Source organism: Thamnophis elegans, chromosome 12, assembly GCF_009769535.1.
Source record: "Thamnophis elegans isolate rThaEle1 chromosome 12, rThaEle1.pri, whole genome shotgun sequence".
NCBI classification, from domain to species: domain Eukaryota; kingdom Metazoa; phylum Chordata; class Lepidosauria; order Squamata; family Colubridae; genus Thamnophis; species Thamnophis elegans.
This window is the reverse complement of record NC_045552.1, coordinates 10,714,508-10,735,849: the sequence shown is the minus strand read 5'-3', so window position 1 is coordinate 10,735,849 and position 21,342 is coordinate 10,714,508. Positions and strand designations below refer to the sequence as shown.

Here is a 21,342-nt window from a genome sequence, read left to right as displayed (position 1 = left end):
CTACCCAGCTGGTCATTAGGGCAGAGAACCAGTTTCTAAATTATTTGAATCCACCACTGGTGTAGATGATATAACTGCAGACATGTTAAAATATAGATGTGGTTAAACTTCAGAATGATACGCAGCTCTGGTAAATGGTACTATGGTAACCCATATTGTACAAACTCTCTCTGTATCAATTGATCAATCAATAATTATACAGTGTATATGTATGCACACAAACACAGATACCAGGCCATAAAACTGCTCAATATCTCTTACTTCAAATTAAGATTCCTAACAGTGCCTTATTCCACCTATAGGTCTTTCCACCTATAGGTCCTTATTCCACCTATAGGTCTTAATTCAATTCAATTATATTGAATTTTTCAGTTCATTTATTAAAAATGTTGATCATTTTTAGGGTCATAGAATTTATTGTTGAAAAATGGAGTATTATTATATACTCCGGTTAAGTGTGGCGGAGAATTATTGTCGTGATGAATTAACTCACACAGTGTGACTTTGGTCAAAGTATAAGAAACAGCTGTTGGGTCATATTTTCAGAGAGATTTTCTTATCAGATTCTTCAGTAACTTCAAGAATGACAGAACTTTGAAAAACTTCTATTTATGGCTCCAGAATTAACATATACTGTAGATTAGCCTTTTTGAGGTAGTTTAGTTTAAAAATTGTTGCCTTATGACCGGGATGGCGAATCTATGGCACACGTGCCACAGTGGCACGCGGATCCATTTGTCAGAGCATGCAAGGCGCTGAACTGTCAGCTGACTTGAGCCTTTTTTTTGAGGCCATTTTTCACCCTTCACAGGATCCAGAGGCTTTATAGGAGCCTGGGGAGGGCGAAAACAGCCTCCCCCCAGAGGCTCTCTGGAGGCTTCGGAGGTTCCCTGAAGCCTCCGGAGTGCAAAAAAACAGCCCTGCCGGCAAACCGAAAGTTCGGGAACGGACTACTGGTTTGCTCGTAGGGTCATTTTTCATCCTCCCAAAGCTTCAGGGAAGCCTCCAGAAGACCCTGAATGCTAAGGAGGGCTTAAACCGGCCCTACGAGCAAACTGGAAGTCTGTTCCCGAACTTCCAGTTTGCTGTTAGGGCTAGTTTTTTGCACTCTGGAGGCTTCAGGGAAGCTCCTGAAGCCTCCAGAGGGCCTCTGGGTGGGCGGGGGAGGCTGTTTTTGCCCTCCCCAGTCTCTTATAAAGCCTCTGGAGCCTGGGGAGGGTGAAAAAATCATGCAAAAAATGGGGGGACTGCCTCTCATGCGTGCATGCACGTGGGTGTGTTTGTGTCGTGCATTGCATTATGGTGCGGCATGCCCACGCATGACTCCACTTCACTCTCCCCACTTATGGCACGCGAGCCAGAAAAGGTTGGCCATTGCTGCCTTATGATGCACCATTTCACTCACTTAAAGGTTACAAACAAACCTTTAGAGAGTTTTCCTAGTATATACATTATGAATGATCTCCAGCTCAACTGATTTACAATGAGATAGGACTTTAATGTAATTATTTTGTGGTCAGTGTGAGCAACCAAATATCAATTTCCCTGTTTATGACCAATATTTTTTGTTTTCTCTTATTTCATTATGCTGTTTCTTTAGTATAATTGATGGGAGGGGGAATAGACAGGAGTGAGACTGTGGAATGTATTGTTTTTCATTCTTTACTAGAAGCTAAGGTCATCTTTGTCTCTGCACCAGTACACCTGAGCAGAAGAAACTGGGTGTGGATGTCAGCGTGGAATAAGAAGATTGGACCATGTGATGGATTGTGGGTGTGGGGACAAGATCGTGAACTTTTAACTGGGTGGAATTCTGATGTCATTTCCAGTATTGGGATTAACACAGATGTGCCTAAAATGTCTCCTTTATTAAATTGGAACTTTAAGGATAGTTTTGCCTTGGTCTCTGATTTAATTCTACATGATACTTGGAACGCTGACATTATCCCAATACTCTCTTCAAAATAAATGACCAGCACCCCTCCCTCATGGGGGGGGGCTGGTGAGGGTTGCTGTGTTCCCAACTGCTGAGCCACCTGGTCAGCGTAAAATATCAGCGAACAATTAGGAATAGCCTTTTCAGATAAGAAGCTGATATGAGATGTTTCTCTACAAATCTTCAAAGTTGAAGAGTTTCGCTTTTAAAATTTATTGCCACTGGCAAGAAGCCCAGCCTGTGGGGGATGGAGAGAATTAGAATGAAGGAGCTTATTCTCAACGCGGAGAAAGGATGGCATGAAGATCTGATGAATGGAGGTCCAAGCCACCCTCATGCAGTCAGTTCCGATGGAGATCCCGGACCATTCCGGGCAACTAAACGTGAGTTCATACTTCCCCACAGGCAAGGCTTGGAAAAAACCCTGGAGTAGAGATTTTGACTCCTTCCAAATGGGGGTAATTGAAATGAGCCAATGCCCTGCAACTGAGTTGAAGACAGAATCCCTAGCAAGATGGGATTTTCAACCCACCAGCAAGAAGGGATTTGGCCAGCATCCTTCACTTGCCAGCCACCAGAAATTGGGCTGCAGATAGTGGATGAAGCACCACTAAATTGAGCTTTCTTCCCAGAGTATGGATGGTTAAGATTCCAGTGGGCACCTCCTGGAACATCAACATGGAAAAGTCCCCCAAGCCAGCAGAAGGGCCCTTGGGCCAGAAATCCTCCAAGACAGCAGAGGGGCCCTTGGGGCATAAACCCCCCTAACCAGCCATCATTGGGTGAACTGCAACCTGTGAATCAGGCACCCTCGGGTCTTAATCCCAGGTCATGGATGGAAGGGATTCCAATTGGTACCTGCCCTTCCTCAGCAGATGGCACCATGGCAGGCAACTGGGCAGTGGCCAACTGAGGGATTGACCTCCCCACCAGTTCCAGTATCCCCTGCAATGCCCCAAAAGGTTCTTACCCAACCTTCCTACAGAGAAAGGTTCTCAACAATGGAAGAAGGGATTACCAAGGGGCAAGCTACAGAATGGATGGTGGAAAAATGTGATGAGGCGGTTCCTAAGTTTAGAGATGTAACTAGGTCCCTTTCCTCGTGGGGGGCAATAAAATGGGGTTCACAGCAGCACTGGAATTACTCCTTCCCAGATTACCAGTGACATGGAATTTGTTCCCATGCCTGAGCTGCCTAGAAAACCTCACTCCTCCATGTCTTTGAATGAATGGATGGACATGCTAAAGAAAGGATGGGAGAATACGAAGAAGGCTCTAGCAGATGCAGCAGAAGCCTACAAGAAGCAAGCTGAGAAACACCGCTCGCTCCAAAACCCCTTCCTTGTGGGGGACAAAGTTTTTTTGTCTACCAAATACTTAAGATTAGGAATGCCTAGCAAGGAATTTGGTCCAAAATTTCTAGGTCCATTCCCAATAGTGAAGATAGTTAATCCATTTACAGTTCAACTCAGTCTACCCAGAAGTCTAGGGAAATTTGACCCGGAATTTCATTGTAGCTTGTTGAAACCAGTAAACGGGTCTAGCATAAGAGCATCCACCCAAGCTTCCTCTCCTCTTATAGTTATAGAAAGAAAAGCACAATCTGAGGTGGAAAAGATTGTAGACTCTAGGTTGAATAGGGGTCACTTAAAGTATTTAGTGCATTGGAAAGGTTACCCTTTGTCTGAAGCCACTTGGGTGAAAAGTTGGAACTTAAAAGTGGAAAGGTTAGTAGAACAATTCCACGAGAAGTTTCCCGATAAGCCAAAGGGTCCCCTGGGTTGGAAGTAGGTGGTTAAAAAATTTTATGTTAACTTTTATGTTGTTCTCTTTTCAGGAAACGTTTTTCTTCTGAGGAGAGGCCGCCTGTCAGGCCTGCAATTATAATCATTTTAGATTTTGGCCTGCCACACTTTCTCTTATTTCATTATGCTGTTTCTTTAGTATAGTTGATGGGAGGGGGGAATAGACAGGAGTGAGATTGTGGAATGTGTTGTGACTCAGCAGATGTCTGCTGTGAGTTTTTTTTGGGATACAAGATTCATTATGCAGCTAGGGCTAGTTAGAGGCAAGTTTGGAGATAAAAGGACGGACACTGCCACACCCTAGTCGCGGGAGTCAACGTTCCTTCGTGTGTTCCTTGTCTGGTACAACATTGCTTGATTATTAATCGTGATTTATGCTTGTTACACTTAAATAAGTGCTTCGGTGTTTCATGTAAACCTGATTCATGGAGACTGTGGAAGAAGTGCAGTGCTTGTAAGAATTTTTGTTTTGCATTCTTGTCGGAGACTTGTATTTATGTTATTTTTGGGCTCGAAGCCAGTTTGAACTGAGAACTGATGAAGAAAGACTTCTTTTTAAGTTGCCTGCCTGCGTTTGTTAAGAGCCGTGACGGGGGGGACAGAACAGGAATGTATTGTTTTTCATTCTTTAATAGAAGCCAAGCCTTTCTCTCTGCACCAATACACCTGACCGGAAGAACCTGGGTGTGGATGCCAGTGTGGAAGAAGATTGGATCATGTGATGGATTGTGGGTATGGGGACAAGATCATGAACTTTTAACTGGGTGGAATTCTGATGTCATTTCCAGTATTGGGATTAACACAGATGTGCCTAAGATGTCTGCTTTATTAAATTGGAACTTTAAGGATAGTTTTGCCTTGGTCTCTGATTTAATTCTGCATGATACTTGGAACGCGGACACCAACTTTATGACATTTTGAAATGTTAACAATATCTTAGTTGTTTCTCCTTCACATTTGCATCAGTTAAATCTCTGAATGAATTAGTGCACCGTGTTACTGTAATATTTCATGAGTGTTGTGTGCTGCAAAGCAAGCGGTTTTAAATATTAAACAAAAGGAAAGTTGCCATTTTAGGTCGAAACTGAGTGGGAGGAACATAGGAGAGGACAAAGCTTATGAGCAATTTGCAGGCAGCTCTGCAATTGCCTAAATTACTTTATGATTATCTAGTGTGGTGAGTAATGTTTCCCTACCAATCTTTGCTGGATGTAGAAGTGAGTATAACTTGGTTCGACTTCACTATGTCCGTAGGCTAAGCTTAAAAATGCAGTTGAGTAGTTTGTTCTCTGGCACATTCCAGCCATAATGATAATGGAGTTCGCATAAAACATTTAACTTCTTTACTGGATTATTTCATTTTCTGTATTTGCACAATATATTCAACCATAAACAAATGCATTCTTGTAGCTAAGGCTCATGATGTGGAGAGCAAAGAAGATAATCTTGACAGAGATATATGGAATTGTTAATCTACGGAAAAGGAGATGAAGTCCTGAGCAGGAAGATTATATTCTAAAGTATCTCAGGCAGACGTCTCTCTAATTCCCTGGAGTATAAGGAGGATGTAGAACAGAGTCAGATTTGCAAGATTCTACTACTACAGCCAATCTCAATAATAGTGGTTTCAGCTTTCTTGTGATTTCCTGATCTGATATACCTAGATCAGAGAACATGAAACTCTGCGATATCAAGAATGCGGTTTTTCCTAAACTAGTATTTGACCATATGCTAGACAAAATGTTGGGCTTCCCTTGTGCTTTGCTGTAGTTTGTTACATCAGATCGCAAGTAAAGATGGAACAGTCTAGAATCAATTTTCAAGAAAATCTTCCGCCTCCCAGGACTTGAGTACTTCATCAAAATTATTTGTTCTCTCTCCACTGGCCAGCTTCAAGTCATCCAAATGGTCCTTGTTGAAGTTTCCACAGGCGGCACACAGCTTCCCTCTGAGGCTCTCCTTGGCTGCCATTGTCACCATCCCATCAGGATGGAGATAAACTTGCACTTCAGAATCATGGTCAATAACAATTTTATCTTGAATTTTCCTCATGGACACAGGGTTGTTCTCATATGGCAGCTTTATATTCTGACCGTTTACCTGGAAAACATGATTGAGATAGGAAAACAGTTAGCAACTTGAAAATATCCCGGCATCCATTTATAAATGTTTGTTTTCTTCCTTTGAATCTACTCAAATAGTCCTCAGCTTCATTTCAAAATCTTTTGCAAGAGATCAGATGTCTTGCAGACAACAGCTGATTAGAAAGAAAAGAAGATATTAGGTATCACCCAATTTTTTGCAAAAACATCTGCATACTTTTTTCATCAGGTGTCAACTCATTCGTTTATACCTGTTCCTGACTATTATTGTCTAGATTTGGAAGGCAAGCAATGGAAACTTGGTTAGTAGTTGAAAGGGGTTTCCTTGAGTTGGAAAAACATGAAACTTTGATTTGGGGTTTTACTGATTAGATTGATTTATCGTTATAGAAATGGCTAGTTTCTAATATTATGAAAACAAACAGTTGAGGTTTAATGCCTTATTCTACTGCAACAGAGGGAGTCGGAAGTCAATTTTTTTTCTCTCTCACCTCCTCATTTTTCTTTCACCTTCTCTTCCCCACAGTCCTACTATTTGTTTTGTGTCTTTGTATTTTATTCTATAATAAAATGTTTCAACTGCCCCTTTACTGAAATATCAAAGAGCACTCCTGAACATGGCAGTGGCAAAATTTTCTGTATAACTCAGGAGTGTCCATTCATTCAACCAGAATCTAGCTTGACTCAAAGGAGACTTTATTTTCCTTCAGTTACTACTACCAAATTTAAAAGGGAACATTATTGTTTAAATATGTAAAGCTGATTAAGGGTAGAGTATGTATTGTCCCATCTGCATTCTTCAGCCAGAATTTATGAAGGATTCTTCTAGGGGTGGGGTGGAGGTGGGGGTGGAGGGTGGAGAGACTTTGAAGAATGTATGTTGAAGGCTACTAAGTGTTCCATAACTTCTTGATTTGCTCTTGATTTTCACTTACCCAAAACCTTTCTCGGTTTATTAACTGAATGAAGCCACCTCGAAAGTAAAAGAAGACAGATTTTCCAACTACCATCTCCTTCGTATACACTTTTCCAACGCTCACTAACAGCCTGAACCAGGAGGCAGAGTTCTGGTCACAAAGAGAAGCTATTTCGTAGACTCCACTGCAGGAATATCTCCCCGTGGCACCATCGAAAGAAGTGAACCGCGCTTGGGCAGTGAGTTGGCATTGAGCTTCCAGTGTCACGCAGCCACGCACGCCTTCCCGAAGGGCACAGGTCTCTCCAAGCTGGCAGCTGCTTTCTTTGCACTGGAGGTGGCCTGCTGACTGGCAGGTGCATTTTTTTGTGCAGCCTTTCGAGTAAATGTGCTCGCCGATCTGTTGAGCAAAGTCCCAGAGTCAGTTACAATAAGAAAAGCATTCCCTCCCTCCCTCCATTCTTCCAATTTTTGAGTTTTGCCCCATTTTATGACATATTTTGTCACAGTTGTTAAGTGAATCACTGAAGTTGTTAAGTTAGTAATCTGGTTGTTAAGTGAATCTGGCTTGCCCATTGACTTGGCTTGTCAAAATGTTGCAAAAAGTGATTGTGTGACCTCAGGACACTGCAACCGTCATAAATATGAACCAGTTGCCAAACATCTGAGTCTTGATCACATGACCATGGGGATGGTGCAAAGGTCATAACTTTGACAGATAGTCATAAAGTCACTTTTTTCAGTGTCGTTGTAACTTTAAATGGTCACTAAATGAACTGTTGTAAGTCTATAGTCTGTCAGGAATCACTCCTAGGGAGGGAAGCAAGGAGGGAAGGAAGGAGGGAAGGAAGGTGAGAAGGAGAGAAGAAAGGAGGGAAGGAAAGAGGGAAGGAAGGAGAGAAGAAAGGAGGGAAGGAAGGAGGGAATGTAGGAGAGAAGGAAGGGGGAAAGGAAGGAGAAAAGGAGAAAAGAAAGGCGGGAAGGAAGGAAGGAGGGAAGGAGGGAATGGGAAGGAGGGAGGGAAGGAAGGGGAGTAGGAGAGAAGAAACGAGGGAAGGAAAGAGGGAGGGAGGGAAGAAGAAGTAGGACCGTTGTAAGATAAGATGGATCTATGGGGTGATAAAAAAGCAATCTTCAAGTATATTGTCAACAGTAGGGGAAAAATGTTAAAAAAAAAAAAAAAGGAAATCTCTCCTAGTCTCCATCCCATGAGAAATAGCCCCTTTCTGCTCTCAGCCACATCAAGGGAGAGAGAAATTACCTTGAGGTAGGCTCCGCGATATGTGCAGCCACATTGCTTCATGGTTACACATTGAGATCCATCAAAGACATAGTCCTCATCACACTGACAGCCTTCAAAGCAGTTCTCTGAACACTGACTTGGACTAGACAAGGCGGCGCAGGTGGAATCACAAGTTCTGGTACATGGCTCATAGTGGCTGTGGGCCGGACAGGTGAGAGCTGTGCAAAGCAGAAGAAGCAAATAGATTAAAATGGCTAGGGAATTCCCAGAAGTGAAGTCCACATATCCTAAAATTGCCCAAGTTGAGAAACACTGCACTAAGGAAGTGCTAAGGACTAACAATCACATCTTCCAGGGGAGAAGAGTACAATCTAGAGAGGCATCTTGTCTCCCTGGAGCCTAAGAACCTAACCAAAGCAATTAGGCCCACAAATTATTCCTCTTCCATCCTCCTTCACTTTGGCATGAATGACATAACAAAGAACCTGAGTAAAATATTGAGAAATTATAAGCATAGGCAATAAAGTTAAGGATTCTTGGAACAAGTACCCATGTTTTTTCAAAAATAAGACCCAGTCTTAATTTCTTTTGGGCTCCAAAATAAGAACTAGGTCTCATTTTGGGGAAATTACTTGTTTTTTGTCCATGTACTTGAAGAGTACATGGGAGGCCCACTTCTTCTGCTTCATCGTGGCAGGGCAGGAGGTCTTGCGGCCATGACACCACAAACAACCAGATGGAATGGGCAGCTGGGCAGTTGTGCAGATGCTTAAGAAGGCCTTGTTTTGGGGATAGGGCTTATATTGTACACACAAGCAAAAAACATGGTAGGGCTTATTTTTGGGATAGGTGTTATTTTTGGGGAAACAGTAATTGCTGAAACAACTCTGGAATCTCTTTGAATCAGGATGCATCCATGGTTGGTTAAGCACTAGAGGATGTTAGGATTTAAATGGTTGTGAACTGGATAGACTCAGCCATGAATAAGAATAGTAAGACAAGGCACAGGAAGATAGACGAAGACATTTGAGGCAGAGAGTTGGCTATTTATGGAAAGTAACTTCCTACAAACTTACGGCAGAAGGAAGAGCTTCTCCAGGCTCTAATGTTGCCACCATATGCCTGGCAAGCAGCTACATAGGCTTGAAGACTTCGACAAAGGGACCCGTGAACCTCATTGGTTGTGCAGGCCTCATTCAAACAGTGCTCAAAATATTCTACAGGGTCCACCAGTAAATGGCAGCCTATGAATGGACCTGTCTTGGATGGGATCATTCCACAGAAGTTCTCAGCTTCATATTTTGTTTTCTGGGCTTTGTTGCAGATGGGACATCTGTCCCCACAGCCATCAGAACAAATTACACCATTCACTGGGACCTTCCAAGAAGCCACAAATTCTTCCACATTTTCAGTGAGTTTTCCATTAGGTAGCATGATGTCATCCTTTGGATCCCCATTGAAGTTTCCAGCTAGGCCACACATACGATCTACGTAAGTACTGGGCACAGAAACCTGAATATATGAAGAAGTATCATATAGGACTGTGAGGCCAAAGGTTGTAGAAATAATGATGTTGTTCCCTTCTTGGGTGATCCAGAATTTCCCATCAGCTGCATTCATTGGCAGGGTATACAACTGTCCATCCACCTGTACCAACAAAGAATGAAATTGGGGATTAGTTCTGGTTTTACATGCATAGAATTTAATGCTCATTTCACATTGCTTTTGCATTAGGAAAATCATCACAAATAGAAAGCATGCATTTAACTCCCAAATCTCCCTCCCCCCTTTTTTTGAAATCCTGAGTCTTCTGAGATTAAGAAGCAACGTCACTGCTGAATGTAAAACTGAGTTTTTCTGCTTGATTGTGCTGCATTAAACCCCTAATAAATTTAATGCACCTGTTTTATTAAAAGAAAAAGACAGAGATTTCTGCTTCCAGTCATTTGGGAGCCATCCCTGCAATATTTCCATGTTCTCTGAAGTTATACAAAGACCAAATAAAATGTGTGCGGGGGATGGTGTAGCCCCTATTCTCTGCTGGCTCTAGGATTCAAAGCCCTTTCCCCAAATATGATAATAAAAACCCATAAAATAAACTTCCTAGTGATAAGCTGTTTCACCTACCGTGGCCTGCCACTTTAGTCCCCTCTGAAGGGTGATTGTGGAACCATGAATGAAGAGCTTCAGATTCCGGATTAGAATTAAAGGACCATCACCAAGCTTCTCATTCTCTACCCACAGAGTGAAATTCTGGAGCTGAGGATTGTGCTGGCAGACTTGAGCTATGGTGTAAGTACAGGAGCCGTAGTGTTCAAAATGCCTTCCATCAAAGGAAATGAAATGAGGTTCCCCCAATACAATGGCCTTTCCATAGCCTATGGGGTGGCAGCCTTGAACGCCTTTTACAATCTTGCAAACCTCATATTCTCCACAAGAGAACTTTTGACATTCTATGGTTGCGTTATCCTTGCAGATGCACTTTTTCTCACAGGAAGTGGTGGGATAAAACTCTTCTCCCAGTTCGTAGTATCGGCCTTGGTCAAAACAGCCACAGTTTGCATTTGAAACACACTGATCCCCACTGCGGATAGATCCAGAGTCACAAAAACATCCTTCCAGGCATGGAACATCACACTTCTGCGGTGAGATGAGGCTCTTGCATGTGGCTGGACAACCACTACCACAGAGCTCATAGTGGGTGTTAGGTGGGCAAGTCATACCTGAAGAACAGAATAAAGAGAATATTTCTTATCATATTATCACAAAAAAGAGGAGTTAACCTGTTTTCCAAAGCACTAGAAGGCAAGATAGCGAACAAAGGATTGAAACTATTCAAGGAGAGAATCAATGTAGAACTAAGGAGAAATTTTCTAACAGTGAGAACAATTAATCAGTGGAATGGCCTGCCTTCAGAAGTTGTAGATGCTCCATCACTGGAGGTTTTTAAGAAGAGACTAGACAGCCACTTGTCTAGAATATTATAGGGTGTTGTGTTTGTGCAAAGGGTTGGACTAGAAGAATCCAATGTCCCTCCCAACACTGTTATTCTTCATCCTTGCATTCTCAAATGTGGTTAAACTACACATCCATTGGTGATGCTGGCTTGAAATTCCAGCTTTTACAACACTGAGACAGTGTGACCTCTTCCTATGAAATATTTTATTCAGAAAATGTACACACTAGGAAAAGTCAGCCAAAAGGGAGTACCTATGGAGAGGAGTATGCAGGAAAATGTCTGTGAATATTAAAGCAAATATATTCCTCGGAATGAATTCGTTGAAAGGGTAGAGCCAAAGGGAAAGAGAAACTTTTATTGGACAAGACAAGGTATTTTATGTTGATGGAGTGGTTCTGATACTAGCCATTTAATACTTCTGTATAAGGGTTGAATCTACTTGTTCCACCTATGTCCCATTAATTTGCTATAGGAAATCAATATTTATTACAACCACAGTAACTATAGTTGCATCCCTCTTTAAAAAAAATCCTTAAGGCATTGAACTGAAGCAATATATCCATGAACAACAGGTCAAGATACTGTATATTACAGAATTATTATTACAGTAATTACAGAAAAAATAGGGTGGGAGGATTAATATTGGGTTTAAACTCTGTTAAATATAAATGTTTTCTGTTCTGTAAAATTGCATACAGCTTGCATTGTTAATTCACAATCACTCTGATGCTTAATATATTTGGGGGAAGGATTGCTCTTATTTTAATATTTCTTTCCTATTTCTAATTCAGGCTGGTGATTTCAGTTTATCACAGATCGTAGATCCGCAGATCATTGGAAAATTACCTTGCTGAACCTGCCACCATTTCAGACGTGTTGTGCTTCAAACCAGAGGTGGGTTCCTACCAGTTCGCACCTATTCGGTAGAACCGGTTCGTCAAATCTACCGAACCGGTTAGAAGAGGTTCCACCAGTGGACCCGGAAAGCAGGCCACAACTACAGAAGAGGTTCCAAAAAATTTTGAAACCCACCACTGGTCCTTGGATATGATTATTCTACATTATCATGCTCATATTTATAAAACTCAGTGCCTCTGTGAAAGGTAAGGATGACTACTGCGTTTGTGGTGCAATCAGAACATTGCGTGTGTTGAAGTTGTTTTAACGCAAACCAAAGATGCCTTTTAAAAAACAAGCTTACATCATATTCTTATGCATGCCAGTGCTGTGTGCGAGGTAATTTAAGGTGATTCTGACAAGTGTCGTCGGCATCTTCATATCCGTTCACATGGGCGGCAAGCCATTTCTATCTGGTCACATGGGCAAAAAGCCACTCCCACAAAGGAGGCCACACCCACAGAGTAGGTTCGAACAATTTTTGAAACCCACCACTGCTTCAAACACATCTGGGGGGCACCAAGTTGAGAAAGGCTACTGTGATATAAATGGGGCTCTTCAAAAAATGACTCTCCCATTTCTATTACTGGATTTAGGCTTTCTTTCATCTCTTATGCTGACCAAACTTTGAATGCAGGAGAGAAGACTTACTGCAAAAGGATGGTGCTCTCCACTCCTCAACTTGGATACCTTGAGCTTGACATGCTGTCACGTAGGAGCTGATGGCAATACAGAGGGCCTCATGGTGACCTTGATATGCGCAGGTATCATAGACACAATCATCAAGATAAGACTGAGGATCAATGGCATCATGGCATTGCCTGAAAGGCCCACTCTTTCTTGTAAGAATCCCACAGTAGGATGGACCTTGGTAGGTTTGTTTATCAGCATCACTGCACACTGGGCAATTTTTGGTGCATCCAGAAGAGCAGCCAGGAATATCTTCCACCTTCCAGCTGTTTGCAAATTGAATTTCATCCTCTGCTTGGGTTCCATCTTTCATGAGAAAGTCATCAGTTTGATCTTCATTGGCATTACCACAAAGGCCACAGAGTGCATTGGCGTAAGAGTCGGGAACGATGACCCTGGCATAGCTGTACCAGTCAAAGCTGACACGCAGATCAAAGTCAGTCTTGATGAAGCCGTGAACTCCACTCTGATAGATGCTCAGTTTATTTTCATAGGAAAAGGGCAGTTCCACAAAGATGCCATTGACCTGAATTAAAATATAGAAAAAAAATAGTCAAGGCACTAATAATTATTTCAAATTAAAGAGTAGATTTGGTCTTATTAGATTTCAGACTCATCATCTCCCCTATTCCACTCCATGGGCTATTTGACAAATAAGCAAAGTAAGAAATCTATCACTATATAATAACAATAAATTTAGACATAGAAAAAATAAATAAATGAAAAAGATGTAATTTAAATTTGGCCCTAGAAGATGAAACAATATAACAAATAAAATAAGTTGTAAAAATTACACAAAACAATTAAAACACTAGCTTGATAACTAAAATAATTTCTAGTTCTCGTGAAATTCTCTGAGCCGAAGAACAAATTCTGTATATATTTCTAAATACTATAGATCATAAATAGATACTTTTATGATATCAAATAAGTGAGTGACATCTTCCCCATTAAACCAATATCCATTTGGGAACTGGATGAAAAACAATAGGGAGGTCTTGCCTTTAATATCTTCACTAAGAAATAAGAAACAAAGTACGCTATATATATATAGTATCACCTCCCTAAACCAGAAGCCAGCAATCTTTTTAGACTGAGTTTTTGGGGTTGTTCTATGAAAGCATATGCAATTTTGCTTTTCTCATGAAAATTCTTGTGTGAAACTAATAAGTCTTGAAAAGGATTTCGTGGGATTCCACCTTGCAGAAGATTATTTTGCTACTTCAGCATTTTTATTGGGGGCATTAAATTAAGCATGATAACATTTTGGCCTGTGCAAGTCACATATATCTGACCCCTTAAATCTGCAACTATAATCCCATCCTGGTTTGAATTGTAGCTAAACCTCCATACAAGAACTAAGAAACATTGAGAACTTTACACCTATGAAGCTCTTATGCCTGAGAATCTGAAACTTGCAATGACCCTTTTTTTGTTTATTAATAGGACATTTGAACACCCCCTTGGATTAGTTTACATACCTGGATCTTTTTGGGAAACTCTTGGCTCATACTGATGGTAAAGTTGTAGATTTCCAGGGTCACCACTTTAGTGAAGGACACTGCCTTGTTGCCTCGGTGGTTATTCTCCACGGTGACCAAAAATGGGGTCAGAGAAGGATCCTGGGAGCAGAGCCCAGCCATTTGGTAAATGCAGGTTCCCATGAAATCGTATTTCTTCCCATCGAAGGTTGTATAGTGAGGGTCTCCGGTTCCTATGCAGGTCTTGTAACTGACAGCATGGCATCCCCGGACACCATTGACCATGCTGCATTTTGTCTTGCCCTTGCAAGAAGACTTTTGGCATACAGCCTTGCCTAATTTGGCATCACACTTGCAATGACTCTGGCAGTCTTCATCTCCCCAGAACTCTTCCCCTGCCTTATAGGTCATGCCTTGGTAAACGCAATTGCAGGTGTCTACCGGAACGCACTTCTCACCGGTGCGGACAAAGCCTTCGTCACACTGGCAGATTTGCGCACAGGTGTTGTTACAGGTGCTGGGAGCAGAACGGTCAGAGCAGGTGGCTGGACAGGCATTTCCACAGGCTTCATAGTGGCTGTTCTCAGGGCAGGATATTGGGACTATTTAACAAAACCATGGTTAAAACAAGATTAGTGACTACTGACATCCACTTCATTACTGAGAAAACACCCTGCGTGTCTAATGCAAAAGAAGAAAAAGATTCACATTGGTTCTGGATAATCAAAGGAGCAGCAGGCTTTCCTTGTGGGATTTTGAAAGAAAAGGCAAAAGAAAGTCCTTTTAAAGCTTTGGGAAGAGAGGAAAGCATCTTTATGCAGGAAACTCTGCATTGTGGGAGGAGAGTTGTGTTAGTTTATGAGAGGGAAAAAAATCAGAAGGAACCTATTTTATTAAAAGGCAGAAGCCTTTGTGAGCTGCACACCCTTCATCAGATGCAAAGAGCCAAAAAAGCCAACACCTTGTAATAAAATTGGTTGGTTGGATAAGATGCTACTGGACTGCACTTGTTCAGCTTAATTACTGAAAAATGATGAATAAGCAGTGGAAAAGTAATACAGGAATGGGTGGAAGGAAGAAAAATATTTTTACACTCAATATTTCTTAATCTTGGCAGTTTGAAGATGTGTGGACTTCAACTCCCAGAATTCCCCAGCAAGCCATGCTGGGAGTTGAAGTCCACACATCTTCAAACCGCCAAAGTTGAGAAACATTGTCTTACCGACATAGCAAGAGGAGAAAAAGTTAGTACTTTCCATTTACTCCCCCATCTCTTATTTGCCAGTTAACAAAACATTATTTACAGAGTACAGGGAACCATGGAAGAAAAAAACAACCCTATCCTGTAATATTTCTTTTTTCTATTCCTAAAGTTTTAGACGTATTACTTCACACTTTAAGGTTGGGTGGGTTGGTAGGGAAATAATGAAACCATGGATCATTTGGACTTTGCCTTACGACTTTGTTTCTACCGTTAGATTATGTTATATTGTTGGATTTGGTTTTTATTTTATTTCTGTTTTGGAAGCAACTCAGTGATTAGAGCAGCATTTAAGTCAAAATGAGCAAATATTCAAATTCAAGAGAAATGCAAATCAATTTCACATTTAATCTTGCTTATAAACATTTGATTTATTGTCAGTTTATTTTTCAGTGAAATATCTGGACTTGCAGTCCGAGCAAGTCAAAATTTACTCCCATGTACATTTCATGAGATTTAATCATGGAAAGAGGATCCATACCATACAGGCCAAAGAAATCTTGCCCACAATGATTGCATTTGTAAGCAAAATGAGATGACCATATTATCTGCAATCTGCATCGATGTTGATGCTGTTTGGTTTTGGGCTCTGCTGTTTTACAAGGATCTTGCTTGCTTTATATTTTGTGCTGCATCATCTTCCCTTCTGGATCTCAGATTTACATCACTCTTTTGTCTCCCCCCTCTGAGCTTCACTTACTTGCATCTCAGTGCTTTTGCTCAGACGAAATTTCCACTGGCTCCCTTAGCCAAGGTTACCCACACCAAAACATGCCCTGGATGACAAAGAATGCAATCCTGCTGTTTTCAAAGTACACATTTCATGTTATATTTAATGGAGGGATACACCTTTACATCTTGTAATCTGTCATGCCAAGTTTCTCAGCAAATGGCAATACTAAGATGAACGGATAAAGGAGATGGAGGGAGGGAGAGAAAGTGAAAGAGAGAGAGAGCAAGAGAGTGTTTGTATTATTGTGGGTAATTCTTTTGTTCCTTTTTTCCATAGAGGGAAAATTAAGGAGCTTTTTTAATATGTAAGGATGTGAAGTGATTGGAGTCACCATGCTTATTGTCTTTGCATTCTCCTCCTGGTTAGCTGCAAATAGAATCTAGATCAACTCGGCTTGATTTCCGAATAGAGAAATCAGTGGAAGATATAAGGAATTGAAAGTGGCCCCGGTTACATATGAGCAATCTGAGTATCCAATAAAGCTTTAAACATTTAAACGTATATTCTAATAAGAACCAGCTTTAAAAGACAGAAATCCTCCTCCTCATCATCATCGCCACCATCACCGTCAATTTATGAGGATGCTTACCTGAAGAACAAAGAGCAGCAGTGCCGTAGCCATCAGATTTACCACCTCCGAAGACGAAAAGTCCAAATGGAGAGTTCTCGTGTTCCACTAACAGGGCACGATCTGTTATCTCCACATCTTCTTCAGCCCATGAATACATCTACTTTGGTGACAGTGCAACACCTCCCTCTATGCCCATGTGACCTTCAGACAGGACAAATTGTCACAGTATGGCCCCTGAGCATCTTTTACTGATTACTATCATTTTTTTGAGCCAATATGCACATTTCACCTTTTCCATTTGTTTGGATTGTCTTCCCTGTGGATAAATATCCCGAGAATCGTATTTTGAGATAACTCTGAACCATTAAGAACCACTTTCAGCCACCGTTCTGAAATAGCTGACTGAGGAATTCTGGGAGTTGAAGTCCACACTGTCTTGGGCTATAGTCCTCAAGCTACAACTGTCTTTCACCGAGGATACTTAGCCAGTGAACATAAAGGAATGAATACTTACCCTTAACACAGGTCAGGACTCCTTCTTGAAGGCGGCAGGTTTCATCAGCAGCACAAGAGTGGGCCTCACATAGGAGCCCTTTACCGGGGACACAAGTACATTTTTCCTGGCAGGTATTCAGCAGAACAGTCTCATGGGGCTGGTAGGAAGAAACAGAGATTTTCGGAATTACAAAATAGACATATATAGACTTTGGGATATAAATTTTATTTAATTATATTATTTATTTGAATTTATTGAATGGCATGGTGGCCTGGAGGTGGAGTTCTTGCCTCATAGTCAGGAGGCTCTGAGTTCAATTCTAGGTAGCAGCCGATATTCCTCCCTTATTTTCTTATTATTATTTTCTTTTATTTCATTTATCACCTTAGATTCTAAAAAGGTAACCTCTTTGCAAAGATCCCCAATAGAATGTTAGTCAGATTTTCATATTTCCCAATAGATTCATTTAGACATTGTCAATTTAGAAGGAATATCCATGGAAATAATCACCAGTAGTATAGCAGGAAAAAGAATGCTTTAGATACTTATTCAGTGTTTGCTGGAAATATTTGTGGTTTGAAGCCATTTTGCACAATTTAAAACCTCAACTGTATAACACAATACTGAAAGAATAAACTGAAAGGAAGTTCACCAGTAAGAACTTTTTAAAATAATGATCATGAAAAATCATATGTTTCCATATACATGCACATATATCACTGGTACTGGATGAAGGTAGCCTGCATGTAGTCCTCGACTTAAAACCATTTGCTTAGTGATTATTCAAATATACAACAGCATTAGAAAAAAAGGAACTCCTGACCTGTTTTCAAACTTATGACTGTTGCAGCATATTCATAATTGCAGCATCCCCATGGTCACATGATAAAAAATTTGCCCTTAGCAACTAAAAGAAGCATTCTCCCTTGATTATCATTTGTAACCTTCCCAGCTGGCATCTGACAAAGAAAGTCAATGGGGGAAGCCAGATTTTCCTAGTGATGCCATGCTTCACTTATCCAATGTGGCCAAAGAGGTTGCAAAATAGGCACAAGTCCCCTAACAACTGCTATCACGTAGCAGCAGAAATTGTGTTTGTAAGGTGAAGACTGTCTATATATTTGCTAACCTCATAGTCGTGTCCATCTTGGGAACAGCCACAGGTTTCCACAGAAACACAGGAAAGGCCATCAAAGAAGAAGCCGGCATCGCACTGGCATCCTTTTGCACAGGTGTCCGGGCATGGATCAGGGTTATTGATCTTGGCACAACTAGTGGGGCACAGGTTGGCACAGACCCGGTAGTGGCTATTAACTGGGCAGCTTGGAACTACATTGGAAAAAATAAATATTGATACGGTACATATTAGTTGACATTTCTTGGGTGTTACTCAAGGCAGAGGAAAATGGAATGAAGTGGACGTAGCTACCCATTGATTGTACTGCTCAGATGCTCCATAGGATTCCCTTTAAGGATCTGAGACACATTTTATATTTTTATTACAAAGGGTTTTTTTACACTGAGATTTCAATATCAGTTTTCAATGTCAGCAGACATGAGCTTTGTCCTGCCTTAGAAGCAGCTCTGGACCTATGAACGGAGCTGGCTTTGAAAGCTGATTTGATTTTTGGATGGAAACACCCTCACACTTTCCAATCAGTCATTCCAGTTCTCAACAAGAAACCACACATATTATAATGCACTTCACATGAATGGCAACAGGAGAGTCTTTAGTGATTTATCTCATGCACTTTTTTAGTAGACTAAAAGTTAAAGAATTTTCATTACTTCAGGATCTGGGGGGAATGGGATCAGGGTATTCATGTGAAGCAATTGTCCCTGCATTCTCACCATAGCCAGAGGGAAGGGGTGGAATGGGTGAGAGGGATCTTTGAGAAGAGAAACTTGCAGGTGGAATTATAGACCCCAAAGTGATCCCTGATAAAGATGAACCACCTGTGTTTCCATTCAAATCTAATAACAACGTAAATAGCTTCATCAATTTATGAGGATACTTACCTGAAGAACAAAGAGCAGCAGTGCCGTAGCCATCAAACTTACGAACTCCAAAGACGAAAAGTCCAAATGGAGAGTTTTCGTGTTCCACTGACAGGGCACGATCTGTTATCTCCACATCTTCTTCAGCCCATGAATATTTGGTGCCAGGGATCTGTGTCCACCGGATCGTCCTGCCTTCCATTGTGATCCTACCAGATTCTGAGGATTTGGCTATAATCATGGCATGATTTGTGAAGTTCTTCATTCCATAAATGTGGTATGAATTGCAATAGCATGTTATGGCAGGGATGTTCATGAGGAATGGGTCATAGTAATCGTCTCCTCTTTCGGCACCAGTGAAAAAAAACACAACTTGGATTCTAGCATCAGCAGAGATAAAAAGTGGTTGAGAGGTTGGGATCTCAAGTTGAACCACTTCTCCAGCCACCAGAGTACGAGATTCTTTCCTGGAGGTGGATTGATATTTGAGTAAAGTGTTCTCTGCAGAAACAATATACGCAATATCAAATTTTGTCTGGAAAGAAAGAGGAGGGACGATGAAGGTGGTTCCCCAGCTCTGAACAGGTAGGAGCTGCTCAACAACATGATCACAGTATGTGAACTTTTTAGCACAGATATGTCCACTCAAGACAGCCACAGGTTTAGTCGATTCGATCCTGGTGCCTGATAAATCTTCTGTGCTTTGCAGCTGAATTGCTTCAAAGGCCTTGAGGTCAGTCATCAAGATGGACCCAGGGCCATAAACCTTGCTTTTGTATGTCACAGTGCCTTTCAGGTGGATGGTCACTTTTGTGAGAACCTCATGGGCTATGATAGCAAATTCTTTTGCGCTATTTCCTATGGGAGTGACCACATAATATAACTGTCCCAGCTGGTGGATGGGATAGGTGATTGTTCCCCCACTTGTAGCAAGCACGTAGTTGTAGGAGATGACAGAAATGTCTTGGTCAGCTTCGATCAGCACCGCCTTATTAAATTTGTCGCTCCCCACCATTTCTAAGGACTGTGGTAATGGAATGGAAATGACTTCTCCTTCATTGATGGTTTTGTGCAGTATTGTATTGTTTGTTGACACCTTAATATTTGTCACAAAATTATATCCAGAGATGTACAGCTCAAGCTTTTTAGTAGGATCTACATACTCGTCATTTTGCATGAAGGCAGTAACAAAACTCTTCCCCCGGGAACTTAAATGACAAGTTCCTGGAAAAAAAAAAAGAAGGTCTTTTAGGAGTGGATAGATCTACTTTTGTATTAAATTAGGTTACTTTCCTCTTTCGATTTGGCTCTGTTAAACTTACCATTTCTATGTGGCCACCTCAGATGACCGACTGATCCTAACAACTTGAGGATGATAGATAAAGACTGATCATAAAGATTCGGCTGAAGTAAAGCTTAATCATAATTACCACATGAGCATAGCCTATTTTGGGAAACTGATGTAATAAAAATTGTTTGCTTTTGCAGAACAATTTATCAAGTCTTTTGCTCATCCACTGCTCTAAAGCATCCTGGTGGTTCTTTAAAGGAGCAAGTATTATTTTAAAAAAATACATTTTTGGTCTGAATGGACTGCATGGTTGGACAGCAGTTTTTCTGAGTTCTCACAAGGAAGAAGTAAACTTCAGATTGCTCTTCACAATGCTGTGCTTTCTAAATGGATCAACAAATTTAAACCTGGATTATTATTTTTTAATGAAATTTTGGATAGAAAATGAGGGCCACTCAATATAAAATTTGTAATCCATACTGTGTGTGTGCGTGTGTGCGTACGCATGCATGCGTATGTATGTATGTATGTATGTATGTATGTATGTATGTATGTATGGGATGCAGTGGTTCAGTGGCTAATACACCGAGCTTGTCGATCAGAACGGTTGACAGTTTGGCAGTTTGAATCCCGAGTGCCGCGTAACAGAGTGAGCTCCCATTACTTGTCCCAGCTTCTGCAACCTAGCAGTTCGAAAGCATATAAAAATGCAAGTAGAAAAATAGGAACCACTGTGAGGGAAGGTAACAGAGTTCTGTACACCTTCAGCATTTAGTCATGCAGGCCACATGACCACGGAGACATCTTTTGACAGTGCTTTGGAACAGAGATGAGCACCGCCCCCTAGAGTCAGGAACAACTAGAACATATGTCCTTTTCATGTATGTATGTATGTATGTATGTATGTATGTATGTATGTATGTAAGTAAGTAATTAAAAGCCTTAACTAAAAGCATTTTATTT

The 21,342-nt window shown here is 41.1% G+C and overlaps 1 protein-coding gene across 1 annotated transcript; it reads right to left on the bottom strand.

Annotated features, from left to right (window-relative positions):
* Nucleotides 1–9,135: 9,135 nt before the first annotated feature.
* Nucleotides 9,136–14,440, bottom strand: LOC116515599 (IgGFc-binding protein-like). The gene is made up of 5 exons (XM_032227721.1): nucleotides 14,030–14,440; nucleotides 12,549–13,074; nucleotides 10,130–10,725; nucleotides 9,259–9,649; nucleotides 9,136–9,152 (listed from the first exon to the last, which is right to left on the bottom strand). The coding sequence occupies exons 1-5, from the start codon at nucleotides 14,438–14,440 to the stop codon at nucleotides 9,136–9,138; spliced, it is 1,941 nt and encodes a 646-aa protein (XP_032083612.1).
* Nucleotides 14,441–21,342: the final 6,902 nt, after the last annotated feature.

Coding starts and splice junctions, on each gene's coding strand:
- LOC116515599 (XM_032227721.1), bottom strand. CDS start 14,440: ATGACCTATAAGGCAGGGGAAGAGTTCTGGGGAGATGAAGACTGCCAG. Junction 13,075..14,029: donor AGTTTCCCAAAAAGATCCAG/GTATGTAAACTA, acceptor ATTTTAATTCAG/GTCAATGGCATCTTTGTGGA. Junction 10,726..12,548: donor GACAGCATGTCAAGCTCAAG/GTATCCAAGTTG, acceptor TCTGTTCTTCAG/GTATGACTTGCCCACCTAAC.